Source organism: Theropithecus gelada, chromosome 19 (genome assembly GCF_003255815.1).
Source record: "Theropithecus gelada isolate Dixy chromosome 19, Tgel_1.0, whole genome shotgun sequence".
NCBI classification, from domain to species: Eukaryota; Metazoa; Chordata; class Mammalia; order Primates; family Cercopithecidae; genus Theropithecus; species Theropithecus gelada.
In genome coordinates this window covers 1,509,202-1,524,898 of record NC_037687.1, presented here as the reverse complement: position 1 = coordinate 1,524,898, position 15,697 = coordinate 1,509,202, and the positions used below count along the sequence as shown (strand labels likewise).

General features: G+C 59.6%; 1 protein-coding gene across 1 annotated transcript; it reads left to right on the top strand.

Moving 5' to 3' along the window:
• The first annotated feature begins 6 nt into the window (after positions 1–6).
• MEX3D (mex-3 RNA binding family member D) lies at positions 7–14,447 on the top strand. The gene is made up of 2 exons (XM_025365712.1): positions 7–524; positions 12,172–14,447. Exons 1-2 carry the CDS (start codon positions 428–430, stop codon positions 13,530–13,532), a joined length of 1,458 nt encoding a protein of 485 aa, XP_025221497.1. The 5' UTR covers positions 7–427; the 3' UTR covers positions 13,533–14,447.
• Positions 14,448–15,697: the final 1,250 nt, after the last annotated feature.

Below are 15,697 nucleotides of genomic sequence, written 5' to 3'. Positions count from 1 at the left end.
GGCGGGGGAGGACCCCGGACCCGGACCTGCGCCCCCGCCCGAGGGCGCCCAGGAGGCCGCGCCCGCTCCTCGGCCGCCGCCCGAACCCGACGACGCGGCCGCCGCGCTCCGCCTGGCGCTGGACCAGCTGTCGGCGCTCGGGCTGGGGGCCGCGGGCGACACGGACGAGGAGGGGGCGGCCGGGGACGGCGCAGCGGCGGCGGGGGGCGCGGACGGCGGGTCGGCTGCGGAGCCTGTGACCCCCGACGGGCCCGAGGCCGGCGCGCCCGCGACCCTGGCCCCCGCCGTGGCCGTGGCCCCCGGGTCGCTGCCGCTGCTGGACCCCAACGCGAGCCCCCCGCCGCCCCGGCCGTCACCCCCCGACGTGTTCGCGGGCTTCGCGCCCCACCCCGCGGCCCTGGGCCCCCCGACGCTGCTGGCCGAGCAGATGAGCGTGATCGGCAGCCGCAAGAAGAGCGTCAACATGACCGAGTGCGTCCCGGTGCCCAGCTCCGAGCACGTCGCCGAGATCGTGGGCCGCCAGGGTGAGTGGCCCTCGTCGGGGGTTGCTGTCCTGGGGGTCCCCGCACCGCCCGCCCCGGGGAAGGGGGTCTCCCGAGCCCAGCCCAGCCCGCGCCGGACGCCCCGCACCGGACACGCCCCGCGTGGGCTCCGGCCTCGGCCACTGCCTTTGCGCCTTTGTCCTGCAGCGGCCGCGGGAGAAAGTTGGGCGCAGCCCGCGCTCCTCCCCTGCGCGCTCCGGCCCCGCCGCCGCCTTTGTCTGGGCCGCCTCCAGCCCGGAAAGGCTCCCGGGAGCCGCGCCGCAGCCCAGGCCCTTGGCCACCCGCAGGGGCACCCCGGAGAGGAGCGCGAGGGCCCGGGGCTCCGGTCGGGCGGGGGGCACCCCACACCCAGCACAGGCGGCGGGGCGGGGCAAGCGCAGGTTTAGGGGTGGCTTAGGGGGGCCGCCTGCAGGGCCGGGAGAGAAGGCTGACAGTACAAAGAGCGCACGTCTGGGTCCCAGCCTGGGGCCCTGACTGGGGTGGGGACGGGACCTGGCAGGAGAGGGTCCCTGCTCCACTCTCCGGCCCCGAGTCAGGGATTTGGGGGCCTGGGAAGGACCGGCTGTCAAAGCCACTTCTGGGGTGCAGCCTGCTGGGCAGGCCGGCGGGCGGCAGGCCCCGGGTCTGGGGTCCAGCGGTGGCATCGTCGGAGCTTCCCTCTGGCCGCCCCATTGTTCTCTTTGTTAGAGAGCTAGGCTGAGATTTGCAGGGTGACATCAGGCCGGCCGCTGCTCATTGGCCCCCGAGCTGCGGGGCGGGCGGGCGGGTGGTGGGCAGTGCCTGGCCCAGCTCACACCCACCACCCCATTAGACACCCGCCCGCCCGCCTCCCTCAACTTTCTCCTGCCTTCCCGCCACCCCTACCCGCTCCTGGCTCCCCGCTGACCGCCAGTGATCAGCCAGGTTCTAGAACTTGGGGTGGGGCTTTGGCGGGGCTAGGTGGGGCGGCAGGACACTTGGGCTGGGGGTCCCTGCCTCCCCCAGGGCCCTCAGGAACCCAGACCAGAGAAAGGTGTGGGGGGCTGGGATTGCAAGGTCATCTATGGCCCTGGCCGCAGGCGGGGGACCACTAGGGTGCCCTCCCCTCCGCCCCTTCCCTCCGTCCTGGTGGGTGGGGCAGCATGGCCTCCTGTGTTTTGGTCAGTCATTTGTCCAGCTCATGTGGGGACCCATGGAGGGTCAGGCGTGGTGCTGGCCCAGGAGGCATGCTCTGGAATGGCGGATGTGGAGGGACTGGGTGCTCTGGCTGCCCTCAGTGGGACTCCCCAGCAGGAGGGTGCCCTACCATGCTGTTACGGCCTCCCCATTGAGGCTTTCCACCTGCCTCCATGTCCCATAACCAGGGCTTAGAACAGGACAGCTGCCCTGTGCAGAGTGTCCGGGACAGACGTCCAAGCCGAGGCCCGGGGACCAACTGTCCAAAAGCACCAGGCTGAGCCACCAGGTGGTGGAGGGTGTGGCTGTGTTCTATGTGAACTCGCGTGTCCTGGCACCCGAAGGGCCTTTGAGCGAGGCTGTGACCACATGGGGAGCTGACAGGAGTCAGGGTCAGGCTGAGAGCTTCTAGACCTGTGGCCTCAGGGTGGGAATTCTCTAGGGGCAGGTCCGCGGGAGATGGAGTCCATGGGCACCAGGCTTAGCCACCCACTTCTGGCCTGTGCGTTCTGCACCCACTTACTGGGCTCTTGCTGGTGGCGGTCAGCAAGGCAGGCCCTGGGGCACAGTGGGGGTGGCGGGAGAGTGGGCCCTGATTGCTTGCCCGGCAGGCCGCAGTGGCCCGTGACCCTGTGCAGGTGACAGCCCCCTCTCTGTGATGTGCAGACGTCTCACCTCCATTGGGATAGAGGATTCTGGGGCAAGATGCTGGTTTTATTTATTTATTTATGAGACGGAGTTTTGCTCTTTCTCCCAGGCTGGAGTGCAGTGACGCGATCTGGGCTCACTGCAAACTCCGCCTTCTGGTTTCAAGCTATTCTCCTGCCTCAGCCTCCTGAGTAGCTGGGATTACAGGTGACTGCCACCACGCCCAGCTGATTTTTGTATTTTTAGTAGAGACAGGGTCTCGAACCCCTGACCTCAAGTGATCCACCAGCCTCTGCCTCCCAAAGTGCTGGGATTACAGGCCTGAGCCACTGCGCCCCGGCTTATTTATTTATTAGTTTTTATTTTAAAAAATTACTTGTGGTGGCCGGGCGCGGTGGCTCAAGCCTGTAATCCCAGCACTTTGGGAGGCCGAGACGGGCGGATCACAAGGTCAGGAGATCGAGACCATCCTGGCTAACACGGCGAAACCCCGTCTCTACTAAAAACACAAAAAATTAGCCGGGCGAGGTGGCGGCGCCTGTGGTCCCAGCTACTCGGGAGGCTGAGGCAGGAGAATAGCGGGAACCCGGGAGGCGGAGCTTGCAGTGAGCTGAGATCTGGCCACTGCACTCCAGCCTGGGCGACAGAGCGAGACTCCGTCTCAAAAAAAAAAAAAAAAAAAAAAATTACTTGTGGAGACAGAGTCTCGTTCTGTTGGCCAGGCTGGTCTTGAACTCCTGACCTCAAGCGATCCTCCCACCTCAGTCCCAGAGTGCTGGGGCTGCTGCAGGTGTGAGCTACCATGCCTGGACCCAAGTTGCTGGTTTTAATTCCAGCTCCAGGTCACACACAGCAGCCACCCTGTAAGTGGAGTGCAGGTTGCCAGGGATGTGACTGTGACTGCCATGACAGGTTGGCACAGGCCTTACATCTTCCACACTGTAGAACCATCTGTGGCTCCCAGCTTCTCCCACCCACCCCGTTGTCAAGCACACCTTTCAATGTCTTTTGTGCCCCAGCCCTGCCCCTTCGCTCACCTTCTTCTCCACCCTGGGGCTCTCTGAGCTTCTCATGCTTTTCTGTCAAACCCAACCTGCAAGGCTACCCCTTCCCTGGAGGACAGGAGGGGCGCACCTGTCCGGCCTCCCCACCTAGACCAGAGTCACACGGGCCTGGCTCAGCCCTCTGCCCGGTAGCCATGTGCTGTTCTCTGAGGCTCAGTTCTCTCGATCCTAGAGGGATCTGAGTGCTTTCTGGGCAGACCGTGGTCATTCACACCTTCTGAGTTCCCACCCATCTGCTGGAGGCTCCAATTCATTTGTTTGCTAGATCTTTTTTTTTTTTTTTTTTTTTGAGACGGAGCCTCGTTATGTTGCCCAGCCTGGAGTGCAGTGGTGTGATCCCAGTTCACTGCAAGCTCCGCCTTCCAGGTTGAAGCCATCCTCCTGCCTCAGCCCCACTAGTAGCTGGGATTCCAGGCACGCGCCACCATGCCCAGCTGGTTTTTGTATTTTCAGTAGAGACGAGGTTTCGCCATGTTGGCCAGGCTGGTCTTGAACTCCTGACCTCAGGTGATCCGCCCGTCTCGGCCTCCCAAAGTGCTGGGATTACAGGCGTGAGCCACCGCGCCTGTCCCCCAGCTGATTTTTGTATTTTCAGTAGAGAAGGGATTTCGCCGTGTTGGTCAGGCTGGTCTCAAACTCCTGACCTCAGGTGATCCGCCCGCCTTGGCTTCCCAAAGTGCTGGGATTACAGGCGTGAGCCTCTGCACCCAGCTATTGGCTAGATCTTTATTGAGTGCCTACTGTGTGCTGAGCCTGTGCCAGACTTGACCTGCCCCATCTCACTGAGGCCCATAATGTTCCCCAGGGAAGGTCCTGTAGCTCCCAGGTCATAGATGGGGAGGCAGAGGCTGCAGGAGGTAAAGGGTAGGTAAAAACTGAGGGGACAGCAGCACTTTGAGAGGCTGAGGCAGGAGGATCCCTCAAGCCTAGGAATTGAGAACAGCCCGGCCAACACGGCAAAACCCTGTCTCTACAAAAAAAAAATACAAAAATTAGGCATGGTGGCACACTTCTGCGACTCCAGCTACTCGGGAGACTGAGGCGGAAGGATTACTTGAGCCTGAGAGGCCGAGGCTGCAGTGAGCTATGATCTCGCCACCGCACTCCAGTCTAGGCAACAGAGCGAGACCCTGTCTCCAAAACAAAAAAATCACGGGCTGGGATTCAAACCCTAGTTTCTCTGGTGGGTCAGCAAAGAAAATTTCAGCTTCCAAAGCTGGAGGGCTGGGGGTGGGGGGAGGCAGCCCTGTTTGGGAGACAGGCAAAGTAGAGATCCAAGAGCACAGGCATCTCCCTCCAGCTGGCCAGTAAAGGCGCTCTAGGGGACATCAGGCCCTGCTCCTGCTGAGACCCCAACATGTACCCTCCTTTCTCACCCCACCCTGGGCGAATCTGCGCTCTGTGGCAGCCCCTCGCCCTACACGTTCCCAGGGACAGGAACAAGGCAGGTGCTTGGGTCTTCAGTATCTTGCCAGGGCCTGTACACAGAAGGTCGTCTGTAGCTAATGAATGAATGAATGAGTGAATGCTGTTGAAGGCAGGGCTTGGACTGGAAGCTTCTCAGGGCTTCCTCTCTCCGCTGTTGGTACAGGCTGAGGGTCGTGGTTTTAGACTGTCCCCCTCAGCTGGAGGAGACCCCAGCTCACTGTTTGCTCTCCTGTCCCTTGTTCCTGGCTGAAGCCCTAGAGGCTCCCTTCTCCCCTCTCCACAGGCCTCAGGTGTTTTCCTGGCAGCTGGGGACAGTGCTGGGTGTGGTGGGGACCATGGCTTGGTTTTCCTATCCGTACACTGCAGAGCCCTAGAAAGAAGGGGTCTGCTGGGTCACCTCCACACTGCAGACCCAAACTGAGAGTTCTGGCATCAGTCAGTGTACATACTCCCTTCATTCCCTGAGAGGTTTTTCCCTTCATTCCCCAAGCGGTTTGTTGGTTTGTTTGTTTGTTTTTGAGACGGAGTCTCGCTCTGTCGCCCGGGCTGGAGTGCAGTGGCCGGATCTCAGCTCACTGCAAGCTCCGCCTCCCGGGTTCCCGCCATTCTCCTGCCTCAGCCTCCCGAGTAGCTGGGACTACAGGCGCCGCCACCTCGCCCGGCTAGTTTTTTGTATTTTTTAGTAGAGACGGGGTTTTACCGTGTCAGCCAGGATAGTCTCGATCTCCTGACCTCGTGATCTGCCCGCCTCGGCCTCCCAAAGTGCTGGGATGACAGGCATGAGCCACCGCGCCCGGCCAAAGTGGTTTTTTTTTCTTTTTGAGACAGGGTCTTGCTCTTGTAGCCCAGGCTGGAGTGCAGTGGCTCAATCTCGGCTCACTGCAGCCTCCACCTGCCGGGTTCAAGCGATTCTTTCACCTCACCCTCCCGAGTAGCTGGGATTACAGGCGCACACCACCACACCAGGCTCATTTTTTGTATTTTTAGTAGAGACGGGGTTTTGCCATGTTGGCCAGGCTGGTCTCGAACTCCTGACCTCAGGTCATCCGCCTGTCTCCACCTCCCAAAGTGCTGGGATGACAGGCGTGAGCCACCACACCCAGCGGTTTTTGTTGTTTTTATTTTTATTTATTTGTGTATTTTGAGACAGGGTCTGGTTCTGTTCTCCTGTCTGGAGTGCGGTGGTGCAATCATAGCTCACTGCAGCCTCAGCCTCCTGGGCTCAGGCGACCCCCCCACCTCCGCCTCCTGAGTAGCTGGGGCCACAGGTAGGCACCAACACTGCCGGCTAATTTTTTTTTTTTTTTTTGAGGCGGAGTCTCTCTCTGTCACCCAGGCTGGAGTGTACTAGCGTAATCTCGCAACCTCCGCCTCCTGGGTTCAAGCGATTCTCCTGCCTCAGCCACCCGAGTAGCTGGGATGGCAGGTGCCCACCACCACACCTGGCTAATTTTTGTATTTTTAGTAGAGATGGGTTTTCGCCATGTTGGTCAGTCTGGTCTCAAACTCCTGGCCTCGTAATCCACTGTGCCCGGCCCACACCTGACTAATTTTAAAAAATTTTTTGTAGGCCGGGCGCGGTGGCTCAAGCCTGTAATCGCAGCACTTTGGGAGGCCGAGACGGGCGGATCACGAGGTCAGGAGATCGAGGCCATCCTGGCTGACACGGTGAAACCCCATCTCTACTAAAAAATACAAAAAACTAGCCGGGCGAGGTGACAGGCGCCTGTAATCCCAGCTACTCAGGAGGCTGAGGCGGGAGAATGGCGTAAACCCAGGAGGCGGAGCTTGTAGTGAGCTGAGATCCGGCCACTGCACTCCAGCCCGGGGCGACAGAGCTAGACTCCGTATCAAAAAAAAAAAAAAAAATATATATTTTTGTAAAGGCCGGATGTGGTGGTTCACACCTGTAATTCTAGCACTTATGGGAGGCTGAGAGGGGAAGATCACCTGAGCCCAAGATTTCCAGACCAGCCTGGGCAGCATAATAAGACGCTATCTCTGCAGGAAAGCTTTGAACAGTTAGCCAGGCATGGTGGTGCGTAACTGTGGTCCCAGCTACTTGGGAGGCTGGGGTGGGAGGATCACTTGAGCCCAGGAGGTGAAGGCTGCAGTGAGCTGTGATGGTGTCACTGCACTCCAGCCTGGGCAACAGAGTGAGACCCTTTACAGAGACAGGATCTTGCTGCGTTGCCCAGGCTGGTCTCGAACTCTTGGCCTCAAGTGATCCTCCTGCTTTGGCCTCCCAAACTGCTGGGACTACAGGTGTGAGCCACCGTGCCTGGCCTGGGAGGGGGGTTTTGACATCCTTGTTTGACGGCTGAACCAGTTTCCCTCCTCCCCACCACACCCCTCAGCTCCGGCCGGCTTCCATGGCGGCCCAGGTCTGGGATGCAGCTGTTTGGCATCGCCCGGCTGCCTGGCTGGGGGCAGCCACGTGTTGGACTGAGTGTTGGCCGTGGGGCCTTGTTCTTGTCCCGTCCTGCTTCCACAATCCTGCCCTTGCTCTGGCCTCAGCGGCTCCCTGCGGTTCACGTTCCCCATCCTGCCTTGGCAAACCTGTCCAGCCTGGGCTGGCGGCCTCGGCTCCCACACCAGCACTTGTGGTTTCATTGGTGAGTCTGTAGTGCATGGTTATCTAAAGCCAGGACCCCAGACGGGCCAGATGAGTGACGCCCGCTGGTGTGTGCGCCGCGCGGGGCCCCGAGGCCCTGCCCTGGCTTGGAAAGACTTGGCTGCTGTGGGTTGGGGATGTGGGACAGGTCAGGGCCAGACTCTGGGGCAGTCACCCCGATTCCCAGGCATCTCAAGCCCTCCGAGTTGGAGAGGACATGGCCCCCAAACCTGCATTTCAGTGCCTTTGTGTCCGTCAGAGCCCTCCCCTTGGGCTTCCTGTCACTCTGGCCTTGCTGTGTCGTTTCCACTGGGGCAGGGATGGGGCCAGGGTCACTCCTGGAGCCCTGATTCCTTGGCCTCTTGGGGTCTTGATGTGCGTGCGGTTTTGGGGGCCAGCACGTGTCAAAGTGGAGGCACCACCAATGAACTGAGCTCCAGCTCTATCTTTGAGATCTTTGAGATCCTAGAGGCCTTGTAGCTGTGAAGTCTCCACCCAGCACCGCCGTCTGGGATAGGGCAGGATGGAGTGAGGGGAGGGGGAGGCGGCCAGGTCCTCCCGCTGCCCCGACGCACCGGTGGCTCCCAGCACCATCCTGATTTCTGCTCAGACAGTCACATACCCGCTTCCTGCACCCCCATCTCCCAAATTTGTCATCTCACCCAGACCAGATTTTCTGTGACCATAGCGTGTGAGCCCAGCGGTGGCCACGTTGGGGCAGCCTCTCCCGTGTGTGACCCTCTAGGGACCCGGGGCAGCTCTCAGATCAGCAAGGGAGGACCCCGTGCTGCGCCCTGGCAACGTTGGCGAGCTCTGCCCTCTGCTGGGTGGGCGTGATGGGGAACAAGCTCACCTCCTGCCGTGGGCAGGGCCAGCGGAGTCCCCGTCTGTGGGTGGCACCTCCTGCCCCAGCCTTGCTAGGTCTCTGCTCCCTGTGCCTCAGTTTCCTCTCCTCAAGGAGGATCTCCCTAAAGCAAACACTGTGGACTGCCATGGGCCATCAGCCTGGTCATGGGCCTCTGAGGGCCTGTGAAGCCAGGCCTATTACCTTCCCCTTTCACAGTGAAGAAACAGGCATAGCAAAGTCCCCCGAGTGCCCAGGGACTCCCCAGCCCCATCCCCCGGCCTCAGGGAGGCAGCTCAGAAAGTCAGGCATGTGAGGAGAGACTCAGAAGAGCAGGTCCAACTCGGTGCAGTCAGGGTGGGCTTCCTGGAGGAGGGGGACAATGGATTGCACAGAGGAATGGACCGCACATCGCACTGGGTGCAATGGAGGCGAACAGAATGCTGCAAGTGGGAAGGACAGGTGTGGCGGCAGCACTGCTGGGGTAGGCGAACTGCTGTCCCCCTCTGAGTGGGTGCGCCCCCGCCATCCCTCCCAGGGTCCTTCCTGCCGAGCCCCTGGGACCACCAGCCTCTAGGCCCCACGCCTTCCATCCTCCTGGCCCAGGCAGTTTCTGACTTCGTCCCCATCAAAAGTGCTGATCCTGCTCGTTTTCTCTCTCGTTGTGGGAGAGTTAGCAACACTGGTTTCCTCTCAGAGCCACCTTCTGACTGTACTGAAACAGTATCGCTGCGGCTCCCTCTGCTTCCCCAGAGCCTGAGGGGGTTGCGGGCAGTGTCTCAAAACCCTTTCAGGCCGGGCACGGTGGCTCAAGCCTGTCATCCCAGCACTTTGGGAGGCCGAGGCGGGAGGACTGCTTGAGCCCGGGAGTTTGAAACCAGCCTGGGCAACATAGTGAGACCCCATCTGTACAAAAAATAAAAATAGGCCGGGCACGGTGGCTCGTGCCTGTAATCCCAGCACTTTGGGAGGCCAAGGCGGGTGGATCATCTGAGGTCAGGAGTTCAAGACTGTCCTGGCCAACATGGTGAAACCTCGTCTCTACGAAAAATAAAAAAAATTAACTGGGTGTGGTGGTGGGCACCTGTAATCCCAGCTACTCAGGAGGCTGAGGCAGGAGAATTGTTTGAACCTGGGAGGCAGAGGCTGCAGTGAGCCGAGATCCCACCACTGCACTCCAGGCTGGGCAACAAGAGCGAAACGCCGTCTCAATAACTAACTAAGTTGGGCATGGTGGTGCCGTCTCTGGAGGCTGAGGTGGGAGGATCACTTGAGCCCAGGAGTTGAAGGCTACAGTGAGCTATGACCACACCACTGCCCTCCAGCCTGGTGACAGAGTGAGACTATCTCAAAAAAGGAATAGAAAAAAAAAAAAAAACTTTAAGGCCCCAGGGGTGGGCTAGGGATGTCTGGGACCCTGAGAAGACCACATCTGGTCAGTGGTTGCCCAGACAATAGGTGAAGAGACCCCTGCCTCCCACACTGACACTCATGCCCCCCACCAGGTCAGACCCCCAGCCCAGCCAACAAGAGTGAAGCCACAGCAGGCCCCTCAGGGCCCACCTGGACCCTCCCGAGGCATCTGGAGGCAGGGTGCGCGAGTCGGCAGTGGGCTGAGACCTCGTCTCCCCTTAGGCCAGGGTCTTGGGAGCCTAGGAAGGGTCATTCGGCCGGAAGGAAATTGTAGGCAGTTTCCACAATCTGAATCTCGGCTTCCCTTCCTGTTGGACTGGGAGCTGGTGGCAGAGGGTCTGCAGTTGCACTCTGGGCTGACACAGTGGGGGCTTGAAACCATGGAAATGTCTCCTCTCGTTTCTGTAAGATAAAAGTTCCAAGTCAAGGTATGGGCAGGGAGGGCTCCATGGAGGGGGCGGGGGGTATCTTCAGTTTGCGGGGGCTATGGCCAGTCCTTGGCTTGTAGAGGTAACACTGCAGTCTCTGTCTCTGTCCCCACAAGGCGGCTCCTGTGTGTATGTCTCTTTTTTTTCTTCTTTTTTTGAGACACGGTCTTGCTCTGTCACCCAGGGTGGAGTGCAGTGGTGTGATCATAGCTCACTGCAGCCTCCACCTCCCGGGCTCAGGTGATCCTCCCACTTCAGCCTCCCGAGTAGCTAAGACTACAGGTGTTCACCACCACACCTGGCTAGTTTAGTTGTTGTTTTTAGTAGAGATGGGGTCCTGCTATGTTGTCCAGGCTGGTCTCAAACACCTGGGCTCCAGTGATCCTCCCGCCTCAGATTCCCAGAGTACTAGGATTACGGGTGTGAGCCACTGCAGCCTACCATTATGGCACTTTTTTTTTTTTTTTTTTTTTTGGAAATGGAGTCTTGGTCTGTGGCTAGGCTGGAGTGCAGTGGCATAATGTTGGCTCACTGCAACCTCCGCCTCCTGGGTTCAGGCAATTCTCCTGCCTCAGCCTTCCCCAGTGGCTGGGATTACAGGTGTGCGCCACCGCACCTGGTTTATTGCAGCATTCTTTTTTTTTTTTTTTAAGATGGAGTTTTGGCCGGGCGCAATGGCTCAAGCCTGTAATCCCAGCACTTTGGGAGGCCAAAACGGGCGGATCCCGAGGTCAGGAGATCGAGACCATCCTGGCTAACACGGTGAAACCCCGTCTCTACTAAAAATACAAAAAACTAGTCGGGCGCGGTAGCAGGCGCCTGTAGTCCCAGCTACTCAGGAGGCTGAGGCAGGAGAATGGCGTAAACCCGGGAGGCGGAGCTTGCAGTGAGCTGAGATCCGGCCACTGCATTCCAGCCTGGGCGACAGAGGGAGACTCCGTCTCAAAAAAAAAAAAAAAAAAAAAGACAGCATCATTAGGTGACATTATAGAAAATGGCACAGTAGGGTGCTCAAAGAATTGGTGCTTCCACTGAAACAAACATAAGCTATCAAAGACTGACAGAATCAACTTTTTGGGGACCCTGAAATANCAAAAAAAAAAAAAAAAAAAAAAGACAGTTTTGCTCTGTCACCCAGGCTGGAGTGCAGTGGTGTGCGATCTCGGCTCACTGCAGTCTCCACCTCCCAGGTTCAAGCAATTCTTCTGCCTCAGCCTGCCGAGTACCTGGCACTACAGGTGCCTGCCACCACGCCTGGCCAATTTTTTGTATTTTTAGTAGAGACAGGGTTTCACCATGTAGGGCAGGCTGGTCTTGAACTCCTGACCTTGTGACCCGCCCGCCTTGGCCTTCCAAAGTGCTGGGATTACAGGGGTGAGCAATGGCACCCCGCTTTTTTTAGTTGGAGTCTTGCTCTGTTGTCTGGGCTGGGGTGCAGTGGTGTGATCTCGGCTCACTGCAACCTTCTTCTCCTGGGTTCAAGTGATTCTCCTGCCTCAGCCTCCAAGGTACCTGGGACTACAGGTGCCTGCCACTACACCCCAATCATTTTTTGTATTTTTAGTAGAGAGAGGGTTTCACCATGTTGGCCAGGCTGGTCTCGAACTCGTGACCTCAAGTGATCCACCTGCCTCGGCCTCCCAAAGTGCTGGTATTACATGTATGAGCCACCGTGCCCAGCTAACCCTACCTATTAATAGTATCAACGCTGGATATTAGGGTCCAGCTTATGAACTTGGAAACATTCACACCCCAGCCATCACACTCTGTGGTTCCAGGTGAACATCAATTATGGCGCACACCTTTCAACCTAAAACAGGGTCCCCTTGCCGTCTTGCTTTTATGCCAAACCCTGGAGCCCAGAGGGGAAACTGAGGCCCGGGGAAGAAGGGACGTGGTGTCTGAGGATGAAGTGGTGTTGGGCACAGGCTGGGAGGTAGGAACTCCCTCACTGGCTCTGCAGCCCGCATGCCCAGCGGGGCTGAACTGCGCAGGGGCTTCGGGTCACCTTGTCCTTCCACTCCTTCCCCGACAGGCTGCAAGATCAAGGCCCTGCGGGCCAAGACAAACACCTACATCAAGACCCCAGTGCGGGGCGAGGAGCCGGTCTTCATCGTGACGGGCCGGAAGGAGGACGTGGAGATGGCCAAGCGTGAGATCCTGTCGGCGGCCGAGCACTTCTCCATTATCCGCGCCACTCGCAGCAAGGCCGGGGGTCTGCCCGGCGCCGCCCAGGGCCCGCCCAACCTCCCCGGACAGACCACCATCCAGGTGCGCGTGCCCTACCGGGTGGTGGGGCTGGTGGTGGGGCCTAAGGGCGCCACCATCAAGCGCATCCAGCAGCGGACGCACACCTACATCGTGACGCCCGGGCGTGACAAGGAGCCGGTGTTCGCGGTCACCGGGATGCCCGAGAACGTGGACCGCGCGCGCGAGGAGATCGAGGCGCACATCACACTGCGCACCGGCGCCTTCACGGATGCGGGCCCCGACAGTGACTTCCACGCCAACGGCACCGACGTCTGCCTGGACCTGCTCGGGGCAGCCGCCAGCCTCTGGGCCAAGACCCCAAACCCAGGACGACGGCCCCCCACGACCACGGCCGGCCTCCGCGGTGACACGACCCTGGGCGCCCCCAGCGCCCCCGAGGCCTTCTACGCGGGCAGCCGTGGCGGCCCCTCTGTGCCGGACCCAGGCCCCGCCAGCCCCTACAGCGGTTCCGGCAACGGGGGCTTCGCCTTCGGCGCGGAGGGTCCTGGTGCCCCGGTGGGGACGGCCGCCCCCGACGACTGCGACTTCGGCTTCGACTTCCTGGCGCTGGACCTGACGGTGCCTGCCGCGGCCACCATCTGGGCGCCCTTCGAGCGCGCCGCCCCCCTGCCCGCCTTCAGCGGCTGCTCCACGGTCAACGGAGTCCCGGGACCACCCGCCGCCGGCGCCCGGCGCAGCAGTGGGGCCGGGACCCCCCGCCACTCGCCCACGCTGCCCGAGCCCGGCGGCCTCCGCCTGGAGCTCCCGCTGTCCCGCCGCGGCGCCCCGGACCCGGTGGGCGCGCTGTCCTGGCGACCCCCGCAGGGCCCCGTATCCTTCCCGGGCGGCGCCGCCTTCTCCACGGCCACGTCGCTGCCCAGCAGCCCCGCGGCCACCGCCTGCGCCCCCCTGGACTCCGGCGCCTCCGAGAACAGCCGCAAGCCCCCCTCGGCGTCCTCGGCCCCCGCCCAGGCCCTGGCCCGGGAGTGCGTGGTGTGCGCCGAGGGCGAGGTGATGGCCGCGCTGGTCCCCTGCGGCCACAACCTCTTCTGCATGGACTGCGCCGTCCGCATCTGCGGCAAAAGCGAGCCCGAGTGTCCCGCCTGCCGCACGCCGGCCACCCAGGCCATTCATATCTTTTCCTAGAGGGAGGACCGCCACGTGGCCGAGGCCTGCCCGCCACCGGGGCCATCTGCGGGCGCCAGGGCTGGGCGCGGGAGACGGGGCGGGACCCGGGGTGGGAGAGGGACGGGGGGCGAGGGGCGGGAGCGAGGGGCGGAGGCCGAGGGGGCAGGGGGGTGGGCGGCGGCCAGTGTTTACAGTTGAGCTTTAACTGCCGTCCCAGGCGTGGAGACGGAGACCCAGCAGCCCGGCGCCTCAAGCCTTCCACGACAGTATTGAGTGGTCAGGTTACAATAAACCGGAGAGAAAAGGTCCGCTTGCACTTTTTTTTTTAGTTTTTATTTTTAGACACCCCTCCCCTCCAGGGTGATCTTTAAAAAACAAAACAAAAATTACGATTTTTCCAGCGCTCAGTGTTTTCCTTTTGTCCGAAGCCGTTTCTGATTTGACTTTTCTCGCCGGCCGGTCTCAAGGCCGCACAGACGTTCCAGAGGAGGAGGGCGACATTTTTACTCCGTTTTTGGGGCTAACCATTTATGCTTTTGTACATCACCCATGCGCGGCCAGAGGGGGACGGGGCGGGGGCGAGGGGCGTTCCAGTCAGAAATTTCTAACTTTCTGTTAATTATTAATCCCCTTTCTACTGCGGTTTCTGTTGTCATTTTTTAAATTTTTTAATTTTTTTTTTTTTTTTACTTTTACTTTTTACCTCTTGTGTATATGTAGGGAATTTATAGGGAAATATGTACTTTATGGAATAAATTTTAAGAACTAAAATATATTTTATTTTGAATAAAGTAATGGGCCTTTCATCTTGCAGCTAAATCACTGATTATATATTTGCTGAGCTGATTTAAGGGTTAAAAAAAAATTGTATCAAGAGTTTTATTTTTTGACTTCAAAGCCTTCTTAATAAAGCCTCTTTTCTACATGTGAGCACACGGCTTCAGCGTGGTGTGGGGGGTGGGCACCAGGAGGGGCGATCCTGGGGCAGGGGACACTCGAATCCAGCCCCTCGCCCCCCAGTTCCCTGGTCCAGGCTCTCACCCCGCCCAGGCACTGCCTATTGTTCCAGACGAAGGAATTGGGTCTGTGGGGGAGGGTCTAGCCGGGTTCCTTGTGAGCAGCCCTCAGGTGCCCCCCATCCCAGTGGCGGTTCAACCATGGGCTCCACAGAGGACGGGGACCCAGGCTGTCTTTCCTCGGGGAGAAAGGGGACGCTGGCTGTCTTTCCTCGGGGACATCTGCCCAGCTCTCCAGGTGTGTGGGATCCATCCCAGCACACAGTCCACCAGTCGTGCAAATGGGGAAACTGAGGCCTGGAAAGGCTCATCCCAGGTTTGACCATGATGTCTCCTGGTCTGTGAAGGACGTTTGAGCCATGGTCATCCCACCAGCGCTCTGGGAGCCATGACACATGGGGCCACCAGATGTAGCCCTTCAGGGCTGGCATTGAGACCACAGACTGGACCCACAGTGAACCATCCCAGGACCATCCCAAAACGGCGAGGAAGCCCCTGGGTGGCAGGATGGGCCGCTCTGGGGACAAGGCAGGGGCCAGGCACACGGGCTGCGGGCTTGGGGAGCGGACCTTGCGGAGGGGCCTGGGGCTTAGAACCCACTAGGGAAAGAGAAGCACGTGTGGAAGAGAGGCCTGGAGAGCTTCCAGAAGGAGGCGAGGAGGCTCAGAGGGAGAGGCTCAGAGGGAGAGGCTCAGAGACGGACACCTGAGTTCAAGCGTAGCCCTGCCCAGGCTCCTGGCCTGGAACTCCCTGCTCTGCAAAACGCGGGGTGTTTCTAGGCCCAGACTCCTGCTTGGTGAAATTGAGGGTCGTGTCACTGGTTGAAGGGTGTTCCCCACCAAAATAAGAGGTCCCCCAGACAGTGAAAATGTGGTTTTATTTGGAAAAAGGGTCTTTGCAGATATAATTAAGGATCTCAAGATGAAATCATCCTGAATTAGAGCAAGACTTAAATCCAATCATGAGTGTTTTTATAAGACAGGGACAGGGGCCGGGCGCGGTGGCTCACGCCTGTAATCCTAGCACTTTGGGAGGCCGAGACGGGCGGATCATGAGGTCGGGAGAACGATACTATTCTGACACAGTGAAACCCCGTCTCTATCAGAAATACAAAAAATTAGCCAGGCGTGGTGGTGGGCACCTGTAGTCCCAGCTAGTTGGGAGGCT